This window comes from Lonchura striata, chromosome 3 (assembly GCF_046129695.1).
Source record: "Lonchura striata isolate bLonStr1 chromosome 3, bLonStr1.mat, whole genome shotgun sequence".
NCBI classification, from domain to species: Eukaryota; Metazoa; Chordata; class Aves; order Passeriformes; family Estrildidae; genus Lonchura; species Lonchura striata.
Window position 1 is genome coordinate 15,245,398 of NC_134605.1, and position 23,458 is coordinate 15,268,855.

Genomic DNA, 23,458 nt, shown 5'->3' on the forward strand with positions numbered 1-23,458 from the left:
CCGCGGCGCTCCCCGCCCCGGCCCGCCCCGGCCCGCCCCGGCCCGCCCCGGCCCGCCCCGGCCCGCCCCGGCCCGCCCCGGCCCGCCCCGGCCCGCCCCGGCCCGCCCCGGCCCGCCCCGGCCCGCCCCGGCCCGCCCCGGCCCGCCCCGGCCCGCCCCGGCCCGCCCCGGCCCGCCCCGGCCCGCCCCGGCCCGCCCCGGCCCGCCCCGGCCCGGTTTGCTTGCACACCTCCGGGGATGGTGACTCCACCACATCCCTGAGCAGCCCATCCCAATGTCTAATCTTCCTTTCTGTGAAGAAATTTTACCTTATGTCCAGACTGTTATATGTAATAAAGATAATTCGTGCCGGTAGAGTGATATGTATGTAATATTTGAAATTATTAAGAAAATGCACAAGTCGGCACTGGGGGTTGTCTCACCATATATTGAAACTGGTCCCCGATAAAACTTCATTTACAAGTTAATACATGTAGCCCGTCCGGAGGTAGGTCATTTCTCAAAGTGATCCATCAGCTCCTCCTGGCAAGACCCAAGACTGGGATCCCTGGAACCTTCCAGGGTGATACATCTGAATACTGTATTCCTGTCAGTACATCAGGAGAATCCATCGCTTCCCGGACACTGCATTATTCAGCTCAACACAGAAAAAAATAGACTTTATGAATATGTGGGACTTTGAATGTAAAGGAAAGGCTATTCGCCGAAATCCCGGCCTCCAGCAAAATAATGCCTGTAAGTCTCTTGTACTGGGAGGGTGCAATGTAGCATAGGAGATTCTCTGCTGGAGCAGTCAAACCTGTGACCCACCCAGTGCCTGTCCCGGGCTTGGCACTGTCCTTTTCACTATAATAATATTGTTTTTTTATTTTTAATTCAGCTAGGTCAAGTTTTACCTATAACAAGCCTAAACCTCTCCGGTACCACTTAAGGCTGTGTGCTCTTGTCCTATCTTTAGTTGCCTGGGAGAAGGGCCCAACACCCACCTGGCTACAGCCTCCTTTCAGGCAGTTGTAGAGGCTGAAAAAATATCACCCTTGAGTCTCCCTTGCCTCCTGGGTAGACAACCTTGTCTCCCTCAGTGGCTCTTCATAGGATGTGTGCTCCAGACCCTTCACCAGTTCCACTGCCCTTCTCTGCACTCACTTCAGAGTCACTGGACTTTGTAAGACACAACTATCTTTCCTTATTTTAAATGTATTCTCAGCTTTGGAAAAAAATGGTAGTAACTTTGATGTAGCCCATGATGGCTTTAGCTTGTGTTTCCGTCGAGTAGTTACTCTCCCTCCTCAGTTCCTGAATGTCCTCAGCAGATTTAAATGGATGCTGTCTTTTGGAGCCTAATCTGTCAGGTGCCCTTGCTGCATACAGTGGCTGGTCAGTCTCCTTCCAACTACTTTTCAGAGCCAGAGGAAGCAAATGCTATTTTGCATCCAACACAAATCAAGCTGCTCTAGTTGCAAACCCTTTATCTAAGGAGCAGAAGAAAGCTTGACTACACACTTCACAAAAATCCAATAAACTTAATTTGAAAAGTGTGCTCCATTTGTTTCCTCATAACCATATCTCTTGGTTCTTTTCAACAGTCTCTAATTTGCCACCACTTCCACATTTTCTAAAATTGTAAAATTATGAACCAAACCCAGCTATTTTTTTTTTAATATAAGCATTTATTCATTAGTAAATTTTCAAATATCTGAAGGGAGCCTACAAGATGGAGGTAGACTATATAAGATCCTGTAGTGACAGGACAAGGGGAAATGGATTCAAACTTAAAGAGAATAGGTTTAGATTAGATGTTAGGAAGAAATTCTTCCCTGTGAGGGTGGAAAGGCAGTGTAACAGGTTGCCCAGAGAAGCTGCGGATGCCTCATCCCTGGAAGTGTTCAAGGAAAGGTTGGATGGGGCTCTATGCAAGTTGGTCCAGTGGAATGTGTCCCTGCCCATGGCAGGGGGGTGGAACAAGATGCTCCCTTCCTACCCAAACCATTCTATAATTTTATGTTTTTTAGCCAGAGACGATTTCTTCTTTAAGTTTTCAGCATCTATGTTCTGTGACTTTCACAATCCTCCCAGGTCTTATGTTAATATAATGTACGTAATAAGTACATAATTTGCAAGTGATAGATTACCAAATGGGGAGAGCCTTCCCTAAGTCTGTTAGTTTTATCTAGCAAAGATACAGTTTTTTCACTCAGTGTAAAAATGGTTATTGCAAAAGTGACTACTGTAAAAGGGCAGCTCAACATAGCAGTCCACCTTCCATTAAGATTTAAGATAAGCAATGTTTAGGTAAGGAAAAAGTGGAAAATATAACAAAACCCATTCCTTGCTAATTGACTTGCACCCAACAGGGATTTTCTTAACAATCTAAAGCAGCCAGAGGCCATTAGGGTCTGCTCAGGACTTTCAACAAACTTCGGATTCCTCTTTAGCACCAAAGGTTCACAGTGCCTTCTGAGTTCTAACATGGTATTTTGACATGGCCAGAGGAACTGAGAAAAAGTTTAATCACATACAGACATATAGAGAAAGTAATTTGAGTTTTTCGCTGTTTTGTGGCCAGCCATTTCAAGGAAATTGACACAGTTATTTGGCACTACCTGCCCCAGCGACCTACTTTAAATGCTGGATTATCTTCAGCTCAATGAGAGATTGGATGCTCTTCAGTGTTTTAACCTTCCAGACAAATCAATTATCCTCATCCTCACTTAGAGCAAGCAAAGTCTCCAGCTCCTTCAGCCCAGTTCAGTACCTACATATTTTACATTCACTGTGATTCTCTTTCTACAGACTGGCCAGTTTCAGGAAACCTTTCCAAAGTTCCAGCTCTATGTATTCCAGCTCATTTTCTGTAACATTATTTCCAGTAACTTTATCCTTTCCAAAAGAGCTTTGCTTTCCCCAACTTCTTCCAGTTAGGGGAAACATCAGTGCCAGGGAGCTGTCAGGTAACACCTGAAGAATCCACATTTCCTAGTGCAATGAAAGCAAAGAAGCATCTAGAGAAATGAAATGATAACATGCAACACCCACACACATCAATTGCTCTGTTCTCTAAGAGCACCAAGTTTCCAGTACTCAAAATACCTTACTGAGAACTAGCTCTCACACCAGTGCTCATAAGGCAGGGGTTATGAGGCTTAACTACCTTAAAAAGGTAAGTCACACTGTTTTCATAGTATCTGATCTGCTGGTAAGGAGCAACAGACCTTTGAATTCCTGATCCTGTGGCTGTGCTGTGCTCTGCTGTGTGCCACAAATCTTGCCAGAGACCAAAAGCACCTCATAGCATTAGGAATTGCTAGGGAGAGAATAAAAATCAAGTAAGAAAGCATCATTATGTTGCTACATAAATACACCTACACCTCAAACACTGCGTGCAAAATGTGGTAGGACTGCCACAGGTGTGAGGTAGGATACGAGAGATGGCCAAAGGTAGTGAGGGGCATCTCACTGTGCAACCCTTAAAGTAAATTTGTAACTTTACTCTGAAAAAGACAATGGAATATGACAGAAATTTCTAAGAACATTTTTCATTGTCTCTGAAAAAAACTAGGGGCATCAAGTGAAACAAGCAGGTGATGTCTAAAACCAAATGAATGATTTAAACCATGGAGATCATAATTTTAGGACATTCTGGATGTTGAAAATTATGTTTGTTTAAGAGCAACTGGACTGAATCACAAGAGAAAAAAAAAAAAAAAAGTTTAAAATGCTAAAACTTCTGGCTCACAAAGTCCGTGAACCTCTAGTGACTGGGTAAGTATTCTGGAGTAATGACACTTCCCTGGGCACTTGTCTGAGGACAACAATCGAGTGGGTACTGTACTGGCTGACCAGGTACAGCCATTTTTACTAGGATGTCTCAACATATTTCTGCAATTTATCAGAAGGCTTTTTTCCTAAGCACTGGGTTTATGCTCACAAACTTTACAGTTTTAAGAAATCAACATCCACCACTGACAATTCTCCTCAAAAGAAATAATCCAACCCACACACAGAAACTTTAAAGTTTAGGATGTACATTCTAGTCCTCTTGAGCTATATCTGTGCCAGGAAGTAGAATATTTTATATTTTATGTTTCTTTCAGATGGAGATGATTATATCATCACTTGAAAACTCTCAGAAATTGATTATTTGGAGCAATATGGAATTTTACCACTCTGTGGCGCCAGATAATTAAAAAGAGGTTGAGCTTTTAAAGGGAAGCCATGGATCTTCTCATAAACTGTAGTTTTCCTAAGTAAAAAAAGCCTTTATTAGTAACTGAAGTAACTCCAGATTCTTCCATCCAAAGGTACCAAAGCACAAATACTAGAAGTTATTTAGATAAAATACCACTTCTCTTGTCACTGAAAGACAAGTCATAGCCTTGAAAAAGCAACACTTTAAGCCATCTCATAATAATAATAATTGAACAGGAAATGGTCTTTCTCCCTTCCTCTCCTCCACTTAAATGATACCTTAAAATTTTCTGTCAAGAAAGATACTTTTAAATTAATTTGACTGTTGCCTGAAAATGATCAATTTATTTATATCACAGTTTTGCAATTGCATCTAGTGTAAAAAATGGGAACATTTTTCTCTATTGTAAGTCTCAAATATATATGTCATCCATTCAAGGAATCCACACAAAAATTAACTTACAGAAGACACTGTATGATCTAAGATTTTAGACTCACAAGATGTTTCCTGGCATATATGTCCAACTGTAGACACACATACCAATCTGAAATAACTAAACTTAAATGGTTTCAATATTTATCTATGTAATAAAAGACCAGAAAAAGGTCCTTTTTTTCATGAGGGGGTAAAGTCCTGGTCCAGCATGTCAGAATGACGTTCTACGTACGCAGAAAAGTCTCGTAAACCCAAAATTTTACATTCTAGTTACAGATTTGATGACAACTTGATCGTCTCTGGAATGAAGCTGGTGGCATTTTTTGGACTAGCTTTCACACACCAGAGTAGATGTTTTGCAATACTATATTCATAATACTTTTCACCAAATGAGGTTAGTGTTTACCAAGACAACCAGGAACTTAGAACTTAGTTTCTTGCATTAAGTCAATTACAGACAGTAAAAAGTCTGCAACATCTTCAGCTCATGCGGAGGCTAATATTTAAAATTCACATTACAGAGAGAAATATTTCTTAATGTTCTGACTTTGGTTCACTTCTGCAGGGAGCCAGCTAACAAATGATCACTCCAAAGTGCAAATACCTTGCAGTTTGTTTGTACAATGTACTGTCTATCAGTGCTTTCCATTTCTCCACATATTTTCAGGAATGTGTGTAGATTTATTACTGCTTGCATGTACCTTCCATCAGCAACAACAGTAAAGAGGAAGAACTCTCTTCCTGCATCTGTGCTTACATGTACAATAGTTTTCTGTGTCTTTGCCTGGAAGATTTATGGCTTTCCCCCTTGCTTCCTATTTACAAAATAAAGTTGTATTTTTGTATTTTGTTCTATGCATCCCAGTTGTTCTACTTGTAATTCTATTCCCTTCAGTAATGGAACACAGATTCTAGCCACCTCTACATCACAGCTAAGGGCAGTTGAGAGAAAATTCGAAATATCCCTATTCCTTCTTCCAGAATATTTTTTCAAGCGTCTTTCTGTATCAGTATCGAGAGCTGCATCACTGCAGAGCATTTTTATTACTCCGAGGGCAGGGAAAACGTGAATCCACCAGACAAACGGAAAGAAACCCTCGCGGAGCGAGCAGGCTTTGCTCTCCCTCTTGCGGTCCGAGCACGTCATTCCCGCAGCTCCCCCAGCACTGGATTCAAAGGCTTTGCGCACGCTTGGGAGCGAGCGTGTCGCGATTCCAACAAACGATCTGGACAAAGTTTTCATGGAACACCGATGCTAAATCATTTTGTATAGCTCTCGTTAAGAACCAGATGATGATTTTGATTCTTCTGGCTAAATATTGTAATCCACAGAAAGGTATTTTTCACCTCGTGTTTTTAATGCAGTGAACACTCTAACAGGAGGCATGGGGTGGAACACAATGCACTCCTCGCTAAAAACCCAGCGTGTTTTTAACACTCTTTTCAGCGACCAGTGTTTTAAAAATACATGAAGCACTTAGGAAAGTACTAGCAAATGAAACTGTTTCAGTGAAGTTGTTTGGATACTCTAAGGTCACCGCAAGTGGGTGGAAAATTGGAGCCTGTACTGAAGTGAATAGGAAAAAATGAAATTGTGTGTATAACCAGATGGGGAATATTTGAGCTTCTAAGACCTGGGTTTTATTTTTTTTTTCCAAAAGAGAAAACTGTACTTTAAATGACTCACAGATGTGAACAAGCAGTTTACTCTGCACACCTACATTATAAATAACCCCCGGAGGAATGGTGCAGTGTGGTTTGTTCATGCACCAGAAGAGTCTGTGAAATACTTTGCCTCCATAAATCATAATCCAAACAAAATAGAATCTTTAAATCTGAGTCCAAATGAACGTGTATGAGGAAGATTCCTGTACGTGCCAGGCAACACACTTATTACTTCTTCCAGATACATTGTAATACTTAAGTCAGTCTTCTAGAAGAGACAGAGACGGCTGGTTACCTTACATGTACTCTCAGCTCTTTTCAGCTGGAGAGGACCAAGAGCCTGCTGCCAGCACGACTCAGCAGCAGATGCACCTGCTGCTTTATCCCGGCTGGAACTCAAATACAAAGTGGATTGTTACCTATGGATAGGGCAGTTCGGCGAGACCCATTTAAACCGTAATATCCCTAGCATTGTCCCGAGGACCGCACGGGTATGCACTTGACAAATGACCTTTCGCAAGACGTGCAATTTACATTTCAGTAAGCTCCAGTGTTGGAGTCAAGGAACTGCAGAGCAAGAGGATGCTTCTTCCTAGCATCGTCTTTGAAACTAAGAAGAAAACTTCCTAACTCACAAGGGAACTTTAAAAACGGCGATGGGAAAGGGGCATGGGCAGGCCGTCTCTTCCTGGGACCCCTCCGGCAGCGCTGCTCTCGAAGCCCTCCAGCCGCGTCCCACCGCCCGCTCCCCGGGACGCCGTCGGGGCCGGAGCAGGCGGGGGAGGCGGCGGCTCCGGGAGCGCATCCCGGCGGCAGGCCCGGCCCGGGAAGCGCCGCGGCCGCGGCCGCTCCTCCCGCCGGGCCCGGGGCCGCGGAGCCGCGCAAGCCCCGCCCGGGCGCCCCGCCGGGGGCGGCCCCGCTGCTCAGTGGCCGCCTCGGCCGTCGCTCAGGCGGCCGCGCCGCTCGCCGCGGGGATGGTGGGGCGGGCGCCGAGGGGCGCGGGCAGCGCCCACAGCCCGGACGGCGCCCGGCGCGGCGAGCCACGGCCGGCCAGGTCTGACCTCCCTTTCCTTGCCCCCTTCCCTCCCTTGGCGAGCGGGGCCGCGCCCGGCCGGCCCCGGCCCTTCCCGGCGGGGCGGCGGTGCCGGCGGCGGGGCAGCGGCGCGGTGCCCCCGGGTGACACCGGCGGGCGGCGGGGGCGGAGGGTGATGCTGGGTCGGATCACCGCGGGGTGTCGGGTCACGGCAGGACTCCCGGTTGTCCCTAGGCGGTGTCCCCACGGCTGGGGACTGGCGTGCCTGAGGTCCCGTGAGGTCCCGTAAGGTCCCGGCTCCTCTCGTCCCGTTGGCAGTGCCGCTGCCGCATCCCTACCGTCCTCCCAAATATAGAGGAGCGAGAGGAACACGACTTCCAAACAAACGTGCAAAACTACGATACTTTTGAGATACCTGCACGGCTAGCTTTCAGAATTTCAACAAATTAAATCGGGACGTAGTGTGGCGTCACACTGCGGCTTAAAAATTGCTGTCATCAGGAAAAGGACATAAAATGATCCTGCGCGCTTTAATCTTGTTTGCTGCACGCATTTGACACTGGGAAGCCGAGCAGGCAGCAATGGGCTGGGAGGCGGCAGCCTGGCCCCTGAAATCCGGGTTTGTGGGGGTCTGCGCCCGGGGCTGGAGTGGGCAAGCACTGCCTGACTGCGTCACTTCACGGGAACAACCTCATCAATAGCTAGGAAGCAGCAGAAAAAACATTCCTACCTCAGATTTTGAAGGGAGTTTTAAATAGTGCAGGCAACAGTTTGTTTGAGCATAGAATTATGCAAAATGAGTCAAATGGAAAATAAAGTTACCAGTGTTTGGAGGTGAGTAAGGGCCTTGGCCAGCAACAAACCTGAGAATGACTTCCTTGATTCCTACACAGGTCCACTTTGTGTCTCATCATTTCCCTTCTCCAGTTCAATCTTTATGGCACCAAAAATATTTATAAGTGCTGAGTTTGGGTGAAAAGATGGAAGAAATGGACTTGAAATTCAAGAGGTATGGTCCAAATGCATTTAGGCCACTAAATATTTCAGGATGGTGAAGGGAATCCACTATGCACTGCACAAACCCACGCCTGTTGAAACAGAAGAACTTTCCAAACTTTCTCCAGCAGAAAGGACATCCAGAACATACGGACAGAATATGAAGCGTTTAGTTAAACACTGCATTTTGTTAAAAACAGAGGAAAACACTGACAATGTGATAAGGAATATGTAAATTTTTTTAACATGCTTCAAAAAGGTAGAACATTGTTCCCTCCCCCCTGAAATGTATTTTGATAATTTCCAAGCAGACGGCAAAGAAAAGGAAATTATATCAATCCCTTTGGGGAGAATGTGACATTCTGACTTCTTGAAGCCTAGAAAGAGGTTTATAAACTTAAAAAATGAAAAAGACAAATTTAGTCTTTCCAGACTTGTCAAACTTGTCTCAATTAATTTTTGATGACATAATTAGAACTTAAGGCTTTAATGTGCGCTTTTTTAGTTTACTTTTCAAAAGATTTAACTTTTTAAGACTCAGGGGAAACGAAGGGCTTTGTGGTGGGAACTGGAGCAGGAAGAAGGGGCGGACTCTGTGTAGGTTTGAGTGCTGATTCAGAGTACTCTATTAAGCCAAGAGAAGATGAACTCATTTTTATCCTCCCTTGGGGAATCAGACAAGAAACAGGAAGTCATTGATTCTAAGTAAGATCATTCACTATGCAAGTGTAAACAGTGTGTTATGTGCCTGTAAATATTTCCAGAACCCATTGGCTTGTTGGAAAATAAAAAGTAAATTATTACAATGTCAAGCAAAGAACCCGCAATAAAAAAAAGTTACTTTCAATCTTTTTATCCACAATGCTTATGCAGTGGAATATTAATGAGTTTGGACATTGGGAAACTACTTGGCTGGACACACTGTTCACTGCCAGAAATCCATCTACTCAGATGTTTTGTCTGTTGAAAAACAAACATTTTTAACTCCACCCTGCAATATTGCACCCTATAAAAAAAAAAATTCTTTCATTACTTGACCCATTTGTTTTTTCACTGCCACAAACACTGAAATATCCCACTGGTAACTAGATGTTGGCCTCATCCATTTCTTTTTTATGTAGCTGCAATTAGCTAAAAAGGAAAAACCTAAAATATCCCAAATAGTCTAATATTAAACATGCCACTCCTCATTACTTACGAGACCATAATCCAGATAAATCTGCAACAACTGAAACTACTTCTCCCCTCCAAAATAATGGGCACCTTTCCCCACCTTGAACGGGGGGATTCTGGACAAGCAGAGACGATCATGGATTAGGAACAGGACAACAGTGAGCAGTTTGCTTCCCTGACAGTCCAGGGAATTTTCTGCTAAGCTTAAAAGGAGAATGACAAAAAGCACCAGAGGTGTCTTGGTCACCTAGGAAGACTGCAGTTGAATTGCTTGTCTTTAGAATGTGGGTGTTGTAGGATCATCTTAGGAAACTATTTTAATAATGTACTTAAATCCTAGTGATTCCTTAGGGAATCTGAAGTGGGAGATTCCTGAAAAGGGATAGTTGTAATCTCTGGTTTAGCAGCTTGAATTCTGCAGGACCAAAGGAAGAAAGAGTGAAAAATGGAGCGGTTACCTTCAGACAAGTGATTGTGGAAAAAAGTTACAAATCAGTTTTTCTTTCCTAGTTTTCCTTCTAAATTACGGAATTAAAGAAACAAGGAGTTTACGGTATGAGAAAGGAAAGAAGGTTTTGAGCCAGGGTTTTTCACCTGTTTAGTTAAAATTAATTTGAGAGTCACATGAGACATGGGAATTTAGAAGAGAAATAGAAAATACTACTGTAGCAAAGAAAAATTAAGGACTTTTTGGAATCTGGCTCATGACTTTGATCTGTCTTGTGGTGCTTTTCCTTTTTTCTTCCTGTTGTCAAAAACAATGGAGAAGATAAATTCACAGGTGTTTGGTCTCCACCTGAGGGGTTTCATGTGGGGCTGCCTCTTCCAATGCAGGGAGGAAGGGAAGTGCCTGAAGCTGGGCTTCTGGAGGCCTGGCATAGTCGTGGGAGGGGGGCTCTCAGTGGTGTCACTTACTCATCCATCATCTGTGTCAGGACTTGCAGTGTGGAGATCTGTATTAGCCTTAATCCTCCTCTATCAGCCTGCTTCATCATACTGGAAACAGTGGCTACTTGCCTTTCCTCATCCACGTCCCACTGTTGAAGTGACAAACATGCAATATAACATTATGACTTGCAGTTCTTTCTTTCCAATGGCCTTCCACTGAATGTTTTTTTTTTTTACATGTTTATTATTTTTGAGATAAATTGGATACTTAGGAGCTATTCAGACTTTATTTTCAAAGCCAAACCTAAGTGTCCAGAGGCCTGCAAAGGCCAGGCCTTTACTTAGCAAGAGGATTTTGGACTGAATGGTTACATTCAGCCATCCACTTACTCTATTAAACTGTCTACAAATACTTGGAATACAACAGAGCCCAGTCCTTCTGCTTACACACAGATGATTTTCTTGGCTTCTCAGACTCAAACCATGATGAGCCAGCTCTCATCCTGAATAATTTTTTCCAGAAATGCTTGTCCAGAAGGGCACTGAGGCTAATTTCCAGAAGGCATGAGCAGTTAAATGTGGAGAAAAGCAGAGTGGAGACTGAAACATGCCTGAACGTCCTGAGATCTGCAACAGCTAATGCAAAAAGATTGTTTTTCATGTGGGGGGTCCATTAGAGACCATTTGCTCACCCACCTTTACATTTGGAATCAGAAACTTCTATCTTGTTAAGGATATTGAATTTTAAAGCAATTTGATTAAGCAGAATTTTAAAGGACTTTTAAAAGAGTGGTCTGCCAAACATTAAACTTGCATAAATCCAAATATTCTACTAACTCACAAGCAGTTACATATATATAAAACATTTGCTAAGCAAAAGCTCAGTTCCCTACAAGACACTCCTGAGTAAGAAGGGATAAATGCAGTAACTGAAGATTAAAATGTGAGATGTGTCTCTGCTTATCAAGGAGAAATAATTGCAGCCATAGGATAATTGAAGAAATTAAAATACAAAAAATGTAAATATTATCACAGATTTCAGAACTTGATAGTTATGAAAAGGGCCTCAGAAAACTTAAAATAATTTTACCATGCTTTATGAAACTGTACTTGTGCAAAATTTGGGGGCATTCCTGAGATTTATATAAAATAGGTTAGTATGCATATTAAAGTCAGACATTAAATACAGACTGAATTTGACATGGAGATTTTTTCCCCTTCTTTTTCCAGCATAAATATGGCTGAACTTTCAGAGCCAGAAGGTACTGTAAACTGGAAGGAAAGATGTTTAACTTTGGAGTCACAGTTAATGAAATTTCGTCTCCAGGCAAGCAAGATCAGAGAACTGTTAGCAGAAAAGGTAGGCCTCATGGGATGGATTTTAATGATGTATAAATTATTTTATTTCATTATGGGGGTCGATCACAAGTCATGGTTTGGGATTACAAGATTACAAGTACGAGATGTTTTTCAGAAGGGGAAAAAGAGCTTTTTGCAATAAAATATATGGAAACCATGTATGTTTTAATGCTGTGAAAAAATTTTACACATCAGAATTGCCAGCAAGAAATGTTCATTTTCAAGTAAGAGCATAATGGCAACTCTCCTGCAGAAAAAAAAAAAAAAAATCCAGTAATCACTTTTACAACACTGAATAATACTTAACACATTTATTAAGTATTTGAGATGTGATTTAAGACACAGAAATCATCATGGAGAAAATCCAGAAGTATTATTTTCCCCAGTATTCTTTAACATATCATCTAATTTACCAGACTTCATTTTCTTATAAGAAGACATATCCAACTATGGCTCATCATCTGAGTCTCCAGATCCAGAAAGTCAAAAAGTATTTTATCATTTAATTTGAAAAATATTGTTTAAATATTTACTTTATTTTTCAGCAGAGAAATTATGTCAGTTCTTGACTGAATAAAATTTGCAATTTATTGCTATTAATTTTATCTTTTCATGGCCTTATTTGTTCTTTGGAGGCACCCAACCTCAATTTGAGATGGAAAAAAAAATGGAATAAAGAAATTTGGTATTTTTTTGTATTAGACTTATTTTCATCAAGTAGGCATGAATATTTACAGCTGTATAAAAAAATTCTAATAATTTTTTTTATCAAATAATTATTATTATATTCCAAATTCCACTGAAATTGTATTCTTATAGCTAGTACTCCAAATAGCTCTGCTTCAACATAACTAAAAATATTGCTGTTAGGAAACAGGGTAGTTGAAAACTCTTGATTTTTTTTCCTAATCCTGCAATTTTTCTGTATGGAAAACTCTTATTGAAGAGTTATTGCAGAATATTAGGTCTGGGAAGAAAAATGAACTGTGCAAAAGTCATCCTTGAAATTTCATTTAAGAATTAAAAAAAAAAAAAAAAAAAAAAAAGGAAAACTACCTGTGCCTTTTATTGTAATTAGCAAGGCTCAGAGACGAGCAAGTTACTATCATCAGTCTTGGGGGAGAATATCCATCCAAAAGTGCCATCCTGGCTGCTGAAGCACTCAGCAGATCACTGGATGCTTACACAGTCAGAGCTGTTAGGTCAGGGGTATCTGCTCTGTCTCTTTACCCCATCTGGATCACTGCATTTTGGGATGGAAAGTGGCCGAACACTGGACATGACTTTCCTGGCAACCTTCTAGCAGCCATTACTACCACGTTTTATGTGGCTGCTGATGATTGCAGATTTGGCAACCAAAAAGTTAAGATTCGTGAACAACACTTCACAAAACTATATAAGTTTAAAGAAAGATTTTAGAAATTTGAATGCTTTATTTGACTTTTCAATTTGTTCATTTACAGTTTGCATTTACAGGCTCTTTACTACTAGAAATACCCTCTTAAATTAATAGCAATGTATGCATAATCATATAATTTCAAATATCAACACAAAACCCCCCAAACAAACAGAATAAGGTGGATAAAACCACAGATCTTCAGCACTGTGCTCAAAATAAAGTATTCAAAGGCAAATTATGCTCTCATCTGTGAGCAATATGACTCTGAAATAGATTAAAAAAACTTCAGAACTTATGTTACTGCCCTCTTGTTTTAGTTTGCCTTACCTTGCTCAGAAATTTCAGAAAAAGCAAAGTGATTACAGGAGTTACATGAGAGAAACATTTTCTGTTGAAGACCACAGTTCCAACAAGTATTCAGTCGGGATAATTCGACATAAAACTCTCCAGAGCAGAGCATTAGCAGACTTCATTAAAAATGATCTTTTTCCTTACTGGACCACTTTGACTTTTTAATATGAATCTTTCACTCATTAACTGGAATTCAGTTGGGACATGTATCAAAGTCTGGTCACAGCTTAATAAAATTTGATCATATTCATCTGCAAATTTAGAAGGTTGGCACAATTTAAAAGCAACCATTTTCAAAATGGGCAATAAAATCTTTGCATTTATTTCTGAGTTGGTTTAATTTGCCAAAAATTCAGTAGTTTTTTTTTTCACATTTTAATTTCTGAAATTATACCAATAGCCCTCAGTATTGGTTAAAGGAAAGATACACTCCCACTAGTTTCAAATTCAACTGCATGGGATTGTTCCTCAAAAATATATTTGGGAAATAGTAAAGGGAGTAATGAACAACCAATTGGCCAGTAGTTGACAGTCATCCTGATACTAATGACAAAATAATGCAGCTGATATCAGGCTTTATAGATACTTTCTGGATTTGTTACCTGTTATAGAATGAAAGACACTGGCATATGTGTCAGAAATAATTCTCACCCTTACTTTGATAAGCACAGGCCTTTATTTGTGGTTTTGTTTACAATCATCTCTACTCTATGAAATGTGTACTGAAACATTGAACAATAACAGCAGACATTGTTCCACTTGAAAGCAGCAACAAAATCTGCTGTCTGTGACAGCCATAAAACCCTGTGGGTATTATGCTATGTAATTGTTGTAGAAAACGGAGTGAGAATGATACTGTGACAAAAACAGGGAGTCTGAACAGGAAGATAAGAGAAATGGATTGGTGGTAATTCTCCAGCCTTCTTCCTCTGCCTGTGTTTGAGAGGTGTTTGTGTTTGTGTATCTCTTCAAGACAGTATCAGGGAAAGGAGTTTACATCCCCTTACCCCATGTGTATGACTTGCCAGAAACTGACATTGGGTTCTTCCTCTTGTTGTAAAACTGTCTAGAATCAGATTTAAATAAGGGATGTCTTGAATCTAGCCATTTCCAACATTTGCATATGTATTCAGGCTGGATTAATTAAAGTACTTTCCTTATACACTAGAAATCAAATACCTTTGCAAAGTTATTTTATTTAACAGCACCTCTGCAAATAAATGAAGAATTAACATGAAAAGTCTTGAGTATATTATTCTGTTGACTGTGTTCTGTAAATTTAGGAAGTAGTCATCCTTGAAACTCAGTTGAGGAGTTTGAGAAATTTGCATTGCAAATGTGTTGCAGCAGTACAGCTACTGGAGCTTTAATTTTTTACTAAATTTGAGGAGAAGAGAGAGAAGCAAGGCAATATACAGTATTTCCAGAAAACTTTATCCATTCCCTGTTGTTTATGTGTTTTTAATGTTTTTTCATTTTGCCAAGTAAAGTCTATATTTATAAATCTAACGTGCAAAGAAAGAGACCTTGTTGAAGTTTGAAGCAGAAGCTGCTGCTGAGTGGGAGAGGTCTTTACAGGAATTTAAGGAATGATGTTAGAAACTATCCTAGTAAGCCAAATTTAGGATGGCCATGAAACTGAGCTTTAAGCAGAAGCCTGTATTTTAATGCAGCTTGAGTCTTACGTGTGTGAAGAGTTTACAAAAAAAACCTTTGTTGAGTAAAAAATTACATGTTTCTACTGCAAGTTTAGCTTCCAGCTGGCATTTCAAGTCACAGGAAAAGTTGGTGTATTTTTCACCTAGAATATGCATGCAACATAAGGTATAAAGATGATGTTTTTTCTACCACTAAAAAATCGTTTCAGCAGGAGAACTACATAGCTGTGTTGAATTCCCTCTTGGGCAGCCTCCACTGAATTTCATCAGAACCCATAAGGACTGAATATGGCACTAACCAAGTGCTGTGTTATGGGCTGTCCTGTAATACTCAAGCTTCCTATTAATGTCTCCAAGTTTGTTTCCTGCAGTGTTGAGGGTCATTAAGTTATGTTTTAAGTGTTTTTCAACAAATATAAATAATTATGAGGGAGAATTCTTTTCATATGTACGTTGTTTTAACCTTCCACTTGGATATTCTCGGTATACATGCTCAGCTAGCAACAAGTGTGTACATCACAAATGTAATATTATTTATGCTTTCTGAACAGATAATGAAAATAGAATAATTGATTTTTAGGCTAAATACTATTTTCAGTATATTCTAAAGCATAATGCATTTTGGACTTTGTCTTACAAACCAACAGCTAAATCCATGTCCCAATGTATTTTTATTCCTTTCACAGTCCTATTTATGGTATGTCATTTGACATTTGAAAATGAAGCAGATGCAGTCTGTTTTGTTATCTCTGGCATGGCAATTTCATGTTTAATGTTGTTTTTGGAGGAAAAGTCAGTAACTTATTAGACTTACGCAGTGATTGCCAATATAAAAATTGTAAAAAAGCACAATGAGTATTTCCATTTGCAATCAAAGGATTATGAAAGGTAAAGGGGAGCAGAATACAATTGAACAAAAATTATTCAGATGAAGATTATTTTTCAGTATTTAGTTGTCCTTAAAAATTCTTCTCATCGTGGGGAATAATTCAGTGCAGTTAGGAAGGTACAAACAGGAGAAAGCAGGGAAAGTTAAGGAGAATAAAAGTTTATATGAATAGAGTAGTAGGTTTGTTTACACCTTTTTAATACCTACATGTTTCTTACAGTTTCATTTTTATCCCTTATCTATTATTAAGTTTATGCTATGCCTTTTTAAAATGGTGGAGCTTTTTTTTTTTTTGTTTTCTTGTTTTTGTACATCTTAAAACTACATTCTTTCTAAGGAGGTTGAAAATGGAAAAAAAAATTAGAAAAAGAAAACTCAGGAAGCAATAAATTAGTTGTTCTTGTAGAGGCATGGCTGGGTAATGGCATTAAGAGCACAGTCTTTGCTGTGAGGCCAGAGGATTAATATCTCCTCTCTGGTGGTATTCTCTTCTGTTACAGCCCACCTAAGATGGGGAAGTTGATGGAAGTTGTGGAAACTGATAGTGGGTCCTTAGCCAATCTAGTACTTGTTTAGCATTTCACTTAGAACAGCTACAAAATTTTGTTCCCCATTTTTGGTGGTGAGAAGTCTTTTTGCTCATTTAATTTTCATTTCCTTGAGAGTGTACTTTCTTGCTTTAAATACCTGTTGTTTTGTCTTTAAAGTGCAACATGCTGTCTTGGATATATTTCTGGAATCTCTTGCTCCTTTACCATGGGTTTCTAAAGTGTTCTATACACTTCAATGTCATGAATAAATTCTGTTTCAGTCAAGTTTTCTTTTTTTAAAATGCTGGCCACGAGTGGTACCTTTGTTTCTCAAGTCATCACCTCTCAGGCGGTGGCACCTCCTGTTTCAGGTGGACATTCATGTTGTAGCTTTAATCAGAAGCCACAATTCAGGGAGATACAGGTACCGGAATTTCCTCAATTGCAGTACAGTGGTCAGTACAAAACAAAGCAGATGAACATATTCTTGATATATGTTTGTCTTTTTTATGTTAAGCACTATGTGAGACTTCTTTCTCCTTGCCTGCCAAAGGGCTTTGGTACCTTCTTCCCTCTCACTGAACAATATCTTCACTCAAGATTTTCAATGCTATGATAATGTCTGTGCTAAGAGTGGCCGTCTACCTAATTTGTGTTTGATTGTGTCTCTGCAATTTACCTATCAGGATAAGATCTGAGTTGGGAAAGATGAGTACCAGAAAGAGGGAATTTCCTAGTGTTTTACCCGGCTTAGGAAAGTTCTGTGACTGACATTGGGAAAAGCAGTTACTAAGCCAGCATTACATGCTGCTCAATTGTCCTTCACTACACTGCCTCCTCAAATACCACTGCTGAATTTAACTTTTTTAAATCTGTATGTTTGCTGGCAGCCGTCCTATACTACCAGTTCTGGAAGACTCCCCTCTCTGGGCTTTTCTATGTTATATTTTTAAGTTATATAATTTTCCAAAGAAATAATGAATTTTGCTACAATGAACTCAACTGACATGTGAAAGACTGTTTTTTCATATGTACTTTTCACTCATTTAATGACCACCAAAAAATCTTTGGAGCTAAATAATTTTTAAAATTATGTTGAAGTATCAAAAAGAACTTAAAAGTAAGATAACTCTGTAGTAAAACTGGTCTCATCAAGGAGAGAAAGATAAATGTTGAGCATGTTTTTTTTTTCATTTTGGAAACTGAGCAAATAGCGACTGATAATTTTTGGAGGTTTCATTTTCTTTTAAGGAAAGGCTTTTGTACTAAGCACAGTTCATAGGAATGAGCTGAATTGCTAAAAAGGAGAAGGAAGAAAGGCTTGCAATTAGGCAGTGACTTTTGCCTACCTAGGAGAGCAGTGCCAGAAGTTGCTGCAGTTAGATGTGAACAGGATTGCAGTTCTGCACATGCAGATTGTAGAAGTGCTGGTCACCTGCAGAAGTGGGTGTGTGTCTGTTTGTGGTGTGTGCATGTGTATGCTCATACAGATGCAACTTTGACATCAAAGAATCAAATTGTTTTTGCACTTCTTACATTTTTGTGACAAAATAAAAAGGAATTGGTTAGATGGCAAATTTGCAGATGAATGGTTGACAATGCTTTGTTCATGAAAAGATTTGTGGCCATTTACCTGTTAATTGATATTTAAAATGAAGATGATGGGAGAAGAAAAACCATGGGTAAGTGCTGAAAAGTGGCAGCTTGCAAACTGCCAGGTTGTGAGCCTAAGCTGTGTTGCAGTAGTCACAACCTAGGTGAGCATTCAGGTGAGATAGGAGGGAAATACAAGGCTGTAGTTTTCTGAATTTAATCCAGGTGGCAAATTCTTTATCTGATTTTTTTTTCATGTAGGAAATAATAACAAACCGTAAAATTTCATCTAGAATACATGCTTTGTCTGTAAGTAGCCTAAAGAACATCTGAGCCCCATTGAGACTTAGCCTTTAGTGTTAGTCCTTTTGGGGATATCTGTGACAAAAAGAATATTAGGGTCAGAAAGCAGTTCTTCATTTTGAGGACTAAAAACCTGAGTTTCATATTGTTCTAGGGAAAAGCTGTTGTGCCAAAATAACAATTTTTCATTGACAGCATATTTAATTTTATAAATGCAGGTGGGTCTGAAGTATAATTTCCTAGATTATAGAACAAATTGGATTTCTACTATTAAGTTAAATGCAAAGCTGTTCAATTAAAGATAAGTCTAATTATTGCATTCCCTTTGGGATAAAAAAAATGAGTCAATAAAAACCAAAGTATTTCTTTATCAAGGCATGTGCTCATTCCTTCTTTACAAATTATCTTCTTTTTTATTTTTCCTATGAAACGTTAGTATATTTATTTCACATCTCTTTGTTAAGGTGTTTTGTATATATGGCTTAATTGGTCAGGTCATATTTTAAAGTTTGTTGTAACTTATAAAGATCCAGTACTGCCCTTATAGAGATAACATAATATATAGAAATGTCAAGGCAGATGGAATAATGTTGGAAAATATAGGGGAACATACCTAGTCAGGTTTTTAATAAATTAATTGGAGAACTAGGAAGAATATTACTGTATTTTCCTAAGCTAAACTACTAGAAGAGAGAGCTTTTTGTAAAGAGTAAGTCATGCTTCTATAAGAGTTCTTTGCTTTTAACTTGCACTTTTAACTCATATGTGCAAGGCTGTATATGATTTGGCACAGCATATTGTAAAACGTGAAAACTGGTTGTCATCAAACCATTGAGGAGCAGATCACTTGCTTTTAAGAAGTACTGACTTTTCTTCTAGAAATGCAGAGAATTGTTGAAATACTTGGTCTAAAGATAGAAATATAGAATAAAAAGGGTAAATCTTGTTCAGATGTAGTAGCTGGCAGGCATATTCTTCAAACCATTTATAAACTTACCAAGTATCTCACACAAAAAAAAACCTTCAGATCTTTTGTCTTCGTACCTTCTATTAAAAGGCACTTCTAGAATCTTTTTTACTCAATGTGAAAAATGAGTGTCTTCTAGTTGCCAGCCTCTGTGTATTCATCACCTGTTTATATCTACTGGCACTTTTGAAAGACAGTTGGAGGTGTGTTTATCCCTCAATTGCTTCTCCTATTTCTTTATTTGTAGAAGCAACAATATGCCCATGTCTCTGGTTTTGGTAAGTCTTGTGTGGTATAAGGACTAGTAGTTCACTGAATCTAAAAATGGGCGGATTTACTGGTTTTTTGGTTGGGTTTTTTTTTTTTGTTTTGTTTTGTTTTTTTGTTTTCTTTTTTGTTTGTTTGTTTGTTTGTTTTTAATGGGGAACATTCTTTTTCAGCCACAGATAGTTTGGGCTTTTTTCTCAGATGATGAAGATTTGAAAATTGAAGTGCAAGAAAAACAGACTTGAAACATATAATTCTCAAATCACTGGAACTTCTGCATTTCATCAACAGACAAACTGTTCAGAAACATTAGGTTTTAACTCATTTTTTCTTAATAAAACTTTGACCTATTACCAACATGGTTTGAAAGACATACAGAGAAGTGATGCTTTTCTTTTTATTCATAATTGGCTGCATTTTTTCCTATATGCATTTCAAAAAGATTTCAAAAAAGTCTATGTAATACAACTGTGTTGTTTCTAATATTAAAAACTAAGATACACGATATTTTGCAAGGATTATAATGTAAATTTCAGATATGAATGGGATAAATTGTGTTGAATATTGACTTGAGTAAACAATAGGAGTTTGTTCCTATGCATAACAAACATTTTTCAGATTTCCAAAAGAAACTAATTACAACAATTTTCATTTTAAAAATAAAATGTTCCCTTTAAAATTGTTAAATAGCTATTTCAAGCAACAGGAAAGTCGTCACTTTATTGCTGTAATTTCTCTCAAATACACACAACAGGAATAATGATCTCTACATATATGTACAAAAATGAAAGTCTATATACACATATATGCATACAAAAGATGCATTTTTGAAATTTGTAAGTGATTAGTTTTGAGTTTATACCCTTTGCTGATTTCATGTAATATGTGCTTTACTCAAATGAATATTTCTTTACTTACACAAAACATGTATGTTTAACATTTCTGAATACAGCCAAGAAACTTCCAGGTGACCCTTGAAAAGGAATCACTTTATTATTTTCCTTTGTATTGTACAAAATTCCCAGTGACTGTGTTGTACTTCAATGTCCAGACCTCCAAGGTAGTACACCTCTGTTTTTATTGCTGCCATGTTTCTTCAAAGCGTTGACTATTTATTCACATGTGGCATTTCTCTGTTCATTGTTTGAACAAAAATAGCTCAATTTGATGAGTGTCAGATGTAGAGTAGTTATTTCCTTGCTAAGTTTAAAATCTGTTTCTAACAATAGAAACTGTTTTCTGTAATACAGTAATTGATGCAGCATGCACTAATCTGTTTTCTGGAAACTGTAAGAGGATTTTTCACTTAAAGACAGAAGGAGAAAGTGCAGGTTAAAGTAGCATCTCTTCTTCCTTACCTGTGTACTTTAGTCAATATTTATCTATTTTTTGTATATTTAAGACTGTAAAATAAAAACGAGCATAGATTATGACAGGACATCTCTGAATTCTTACTGAATTTGCACCAATCCAGTGTGGTTGACAAGAACAATTCCTTACAAGAGATGTGTTGAACTGGGGCATTATTTCAAGTTACCTTATTTGGGACATGATAGAAAATTAAGCTTAAACATATTTCACATGCCAAATATGTTATTAATAACATGATGGCCCTCCATGTTTCTCCTGGGAAGCCAACTTTATGTCAGCTGATCCTTTACAGACAGTAGTTCATGAGCAATGTCTCACCTAATGGCTGATCCAGTGACACTGGCAATTTGCTGAGGTATAATACAGAAAGAAGTGGGAGGGACAGAGGTCTGGTTGAACAGATGTTTCTTTTTTTTCAAATGGTGTTCTTTATAAAGTCAGAGTTGGTTGTCAGTATTCAGGATGCTGCCAGAGGTGAGAGTTCTTCTGCATCTGACATTCGCCTCTGATATGGCTGCTGTTACCTGCCACATCCATCCTCTGGTTAAGGATTAAAAAAAAAAAAATATTTGAGGATCTTAAGCTATCAATGCATGGTCTGAAATGGTCTTCATAGCCTTTGGGTACAAAGGATTTAGCACTGCATTTTATTCTTGATGAGTTCAAAGCATGACTTGATTTAAACCATTAGCTATTTGACCAGCCTCATATTTCCACCTTCTCTCAGTAATGCCGTGATCACTGTTGAGAAACGTGTCACTCACTTAAGAAGAAGGTTTAAGGTTAGGTTTTGTTTATGAAGAAAAATTCTTAACTTAGAAATTGTTCCAATCTTTTGCCCAGCAAGTTTGATAGCCTTCAGAGTATTCTATGGTAGTCATTTCTTCTGTTTAACTTCATAGGCTTATAAGCAAGCAAAGCAGAGTATAGATTTAAATCTAACTTTTCAGGAAAAAACATTTGGTGATTATTTATGCAAGTGGAAAAACCATCTTTAAAGTTTCATTATTGTTACAGTAGACCCTGCAAAACAAACCTATATAAACTCTAAATAATGGGAAAATCAGGACTCCATGATTATTGTGTAGCACCAAAATTATTAAAATGCTGGCAAGTTTAATTTTAACAGATGTGCTCATGTTTGGCAACCGTGATATTTGATTTGACCATGATATTTGATCATGTTTGGTAACCATGATATTTGATTGGTGGTTTGCAGTAATCCAATGTGGGTGACAAGAATAATTCCCTACAAGAGGTGTGTTGAACTGGGGCATGCAGCATGTTGAAATGCTGAATAATGTAGGTTGCTTTTTTTTAACAGGAGTCTCCTAAAGAAAGCTGAAGACTCTTTAGAAATTTTGCAAATAAATTCTCACATTTAATTGTTGCCAGGAAGCTGATTGACATATCCATATTGTGAGACCACACAAGGATTCTTAGCACACCTTCTTGAAACCTTCAATAGTTAACTATTGAAGAAGCAAAAATAGACTTTGTTCTTGCCTTTATAATCCTGGAATGCTCTTTCACTTGGTAGTATTCTCTCAGCTTCTTTGGCTCCTGGCTTTACATTCATATTAGCAAGAGCTTTATTCACATTCTTTGTCCCAGTAGTCTACATGAACAGATTATTCTGTCCTAGTCCTGTGCAACAGTGTGTATTCCTGACAAGAGGTGCACTGTGCAGTGTCAGTGCTCAGCTGTGGAGGGAACATGGCCCTTCAGTGCGCTGGGTTCTCCAGGACTCAAGTGTTTGTGTAGAAGAGCAGCAGTACCCAGTGATCCTGAGATGCTGCTGGAGAGAACAGCTGATTGCAGGTTTAAGCCACGTTGGGAGCTGGTTGTGCTGCAGTGGAAGCTGGGTGAATTTGGCAAACAACATTTTCAGGCTTTAGTTCCATTTATTAAATCTGTCACATTTCTGATACTGCCTTACAGATGAAATGACCTTAACTTATGAAATGTAAATATGCCAGTTGCTGCCATTCATTTCCAAATTGCCTGTGAAAGTTGATGAACAACTTGCTACTCATCAGTGAATTTCACAATATAAATATCTGAAGTTTTCTGTCATAATATTATAATTTCTGTCACAATTATAATAGTTTTCTGTCATAATATTAAGTCAAAACATTATAGAGTATTAGTTCATTATTAGTACCTGCACTTCCACTATGTTTAGCACAATGTCTTTACTACAATGAAATGTTAGCTGATCTTATATTCAGAAGTAACCTCAATTTCTGAATCCCAACTCACTAAAAAATAAATGTCTGAAAAATTATATTAAAGTGAGTCTTGCAAACCAAACATCAGTTTGAATGTAAAACTAATAAGACAGATGCAAAGTAACCTTAGAACTCAAAATTCCAAAAATTAAACTCGAAGT

At 38.8% G+C, this 23,458-nt stretch overlaps 1 protein-coding gene across 1 annotated transcript in view; it reads left to right on the forward strand.

The window, feature by feature from the left end:
• Positions 1–7,297: 7,297 nt before the first annotated feature.
• The window catches only part of PLEKHH2 (pleckstrin homology, MyTH4 and FERM domain containing H2), a 53,275-nt gene continuing 37,114 nt past the window's right edge, over positions 7,298–23,458 (forward strand). Inside the window, exons 1-3 of the mRNA XM_021526437.3 lie at positions 7,298–7,343; positions 8,216–8,331; positions 11,610–11,739. Of these exons, the coding sequence (XP_021382112.1) occupies positions 8,303–8,331; positions 11,610–11,739 (159 nt within the window). The 5' untranslated portion in view covers positions 7,298–7,343; positions 8,216–8,302. The remainder of the gene's footprint in view (positions 7,344–8,215; positions 8,332–11,609; positions 11,740–23,458) is intronic.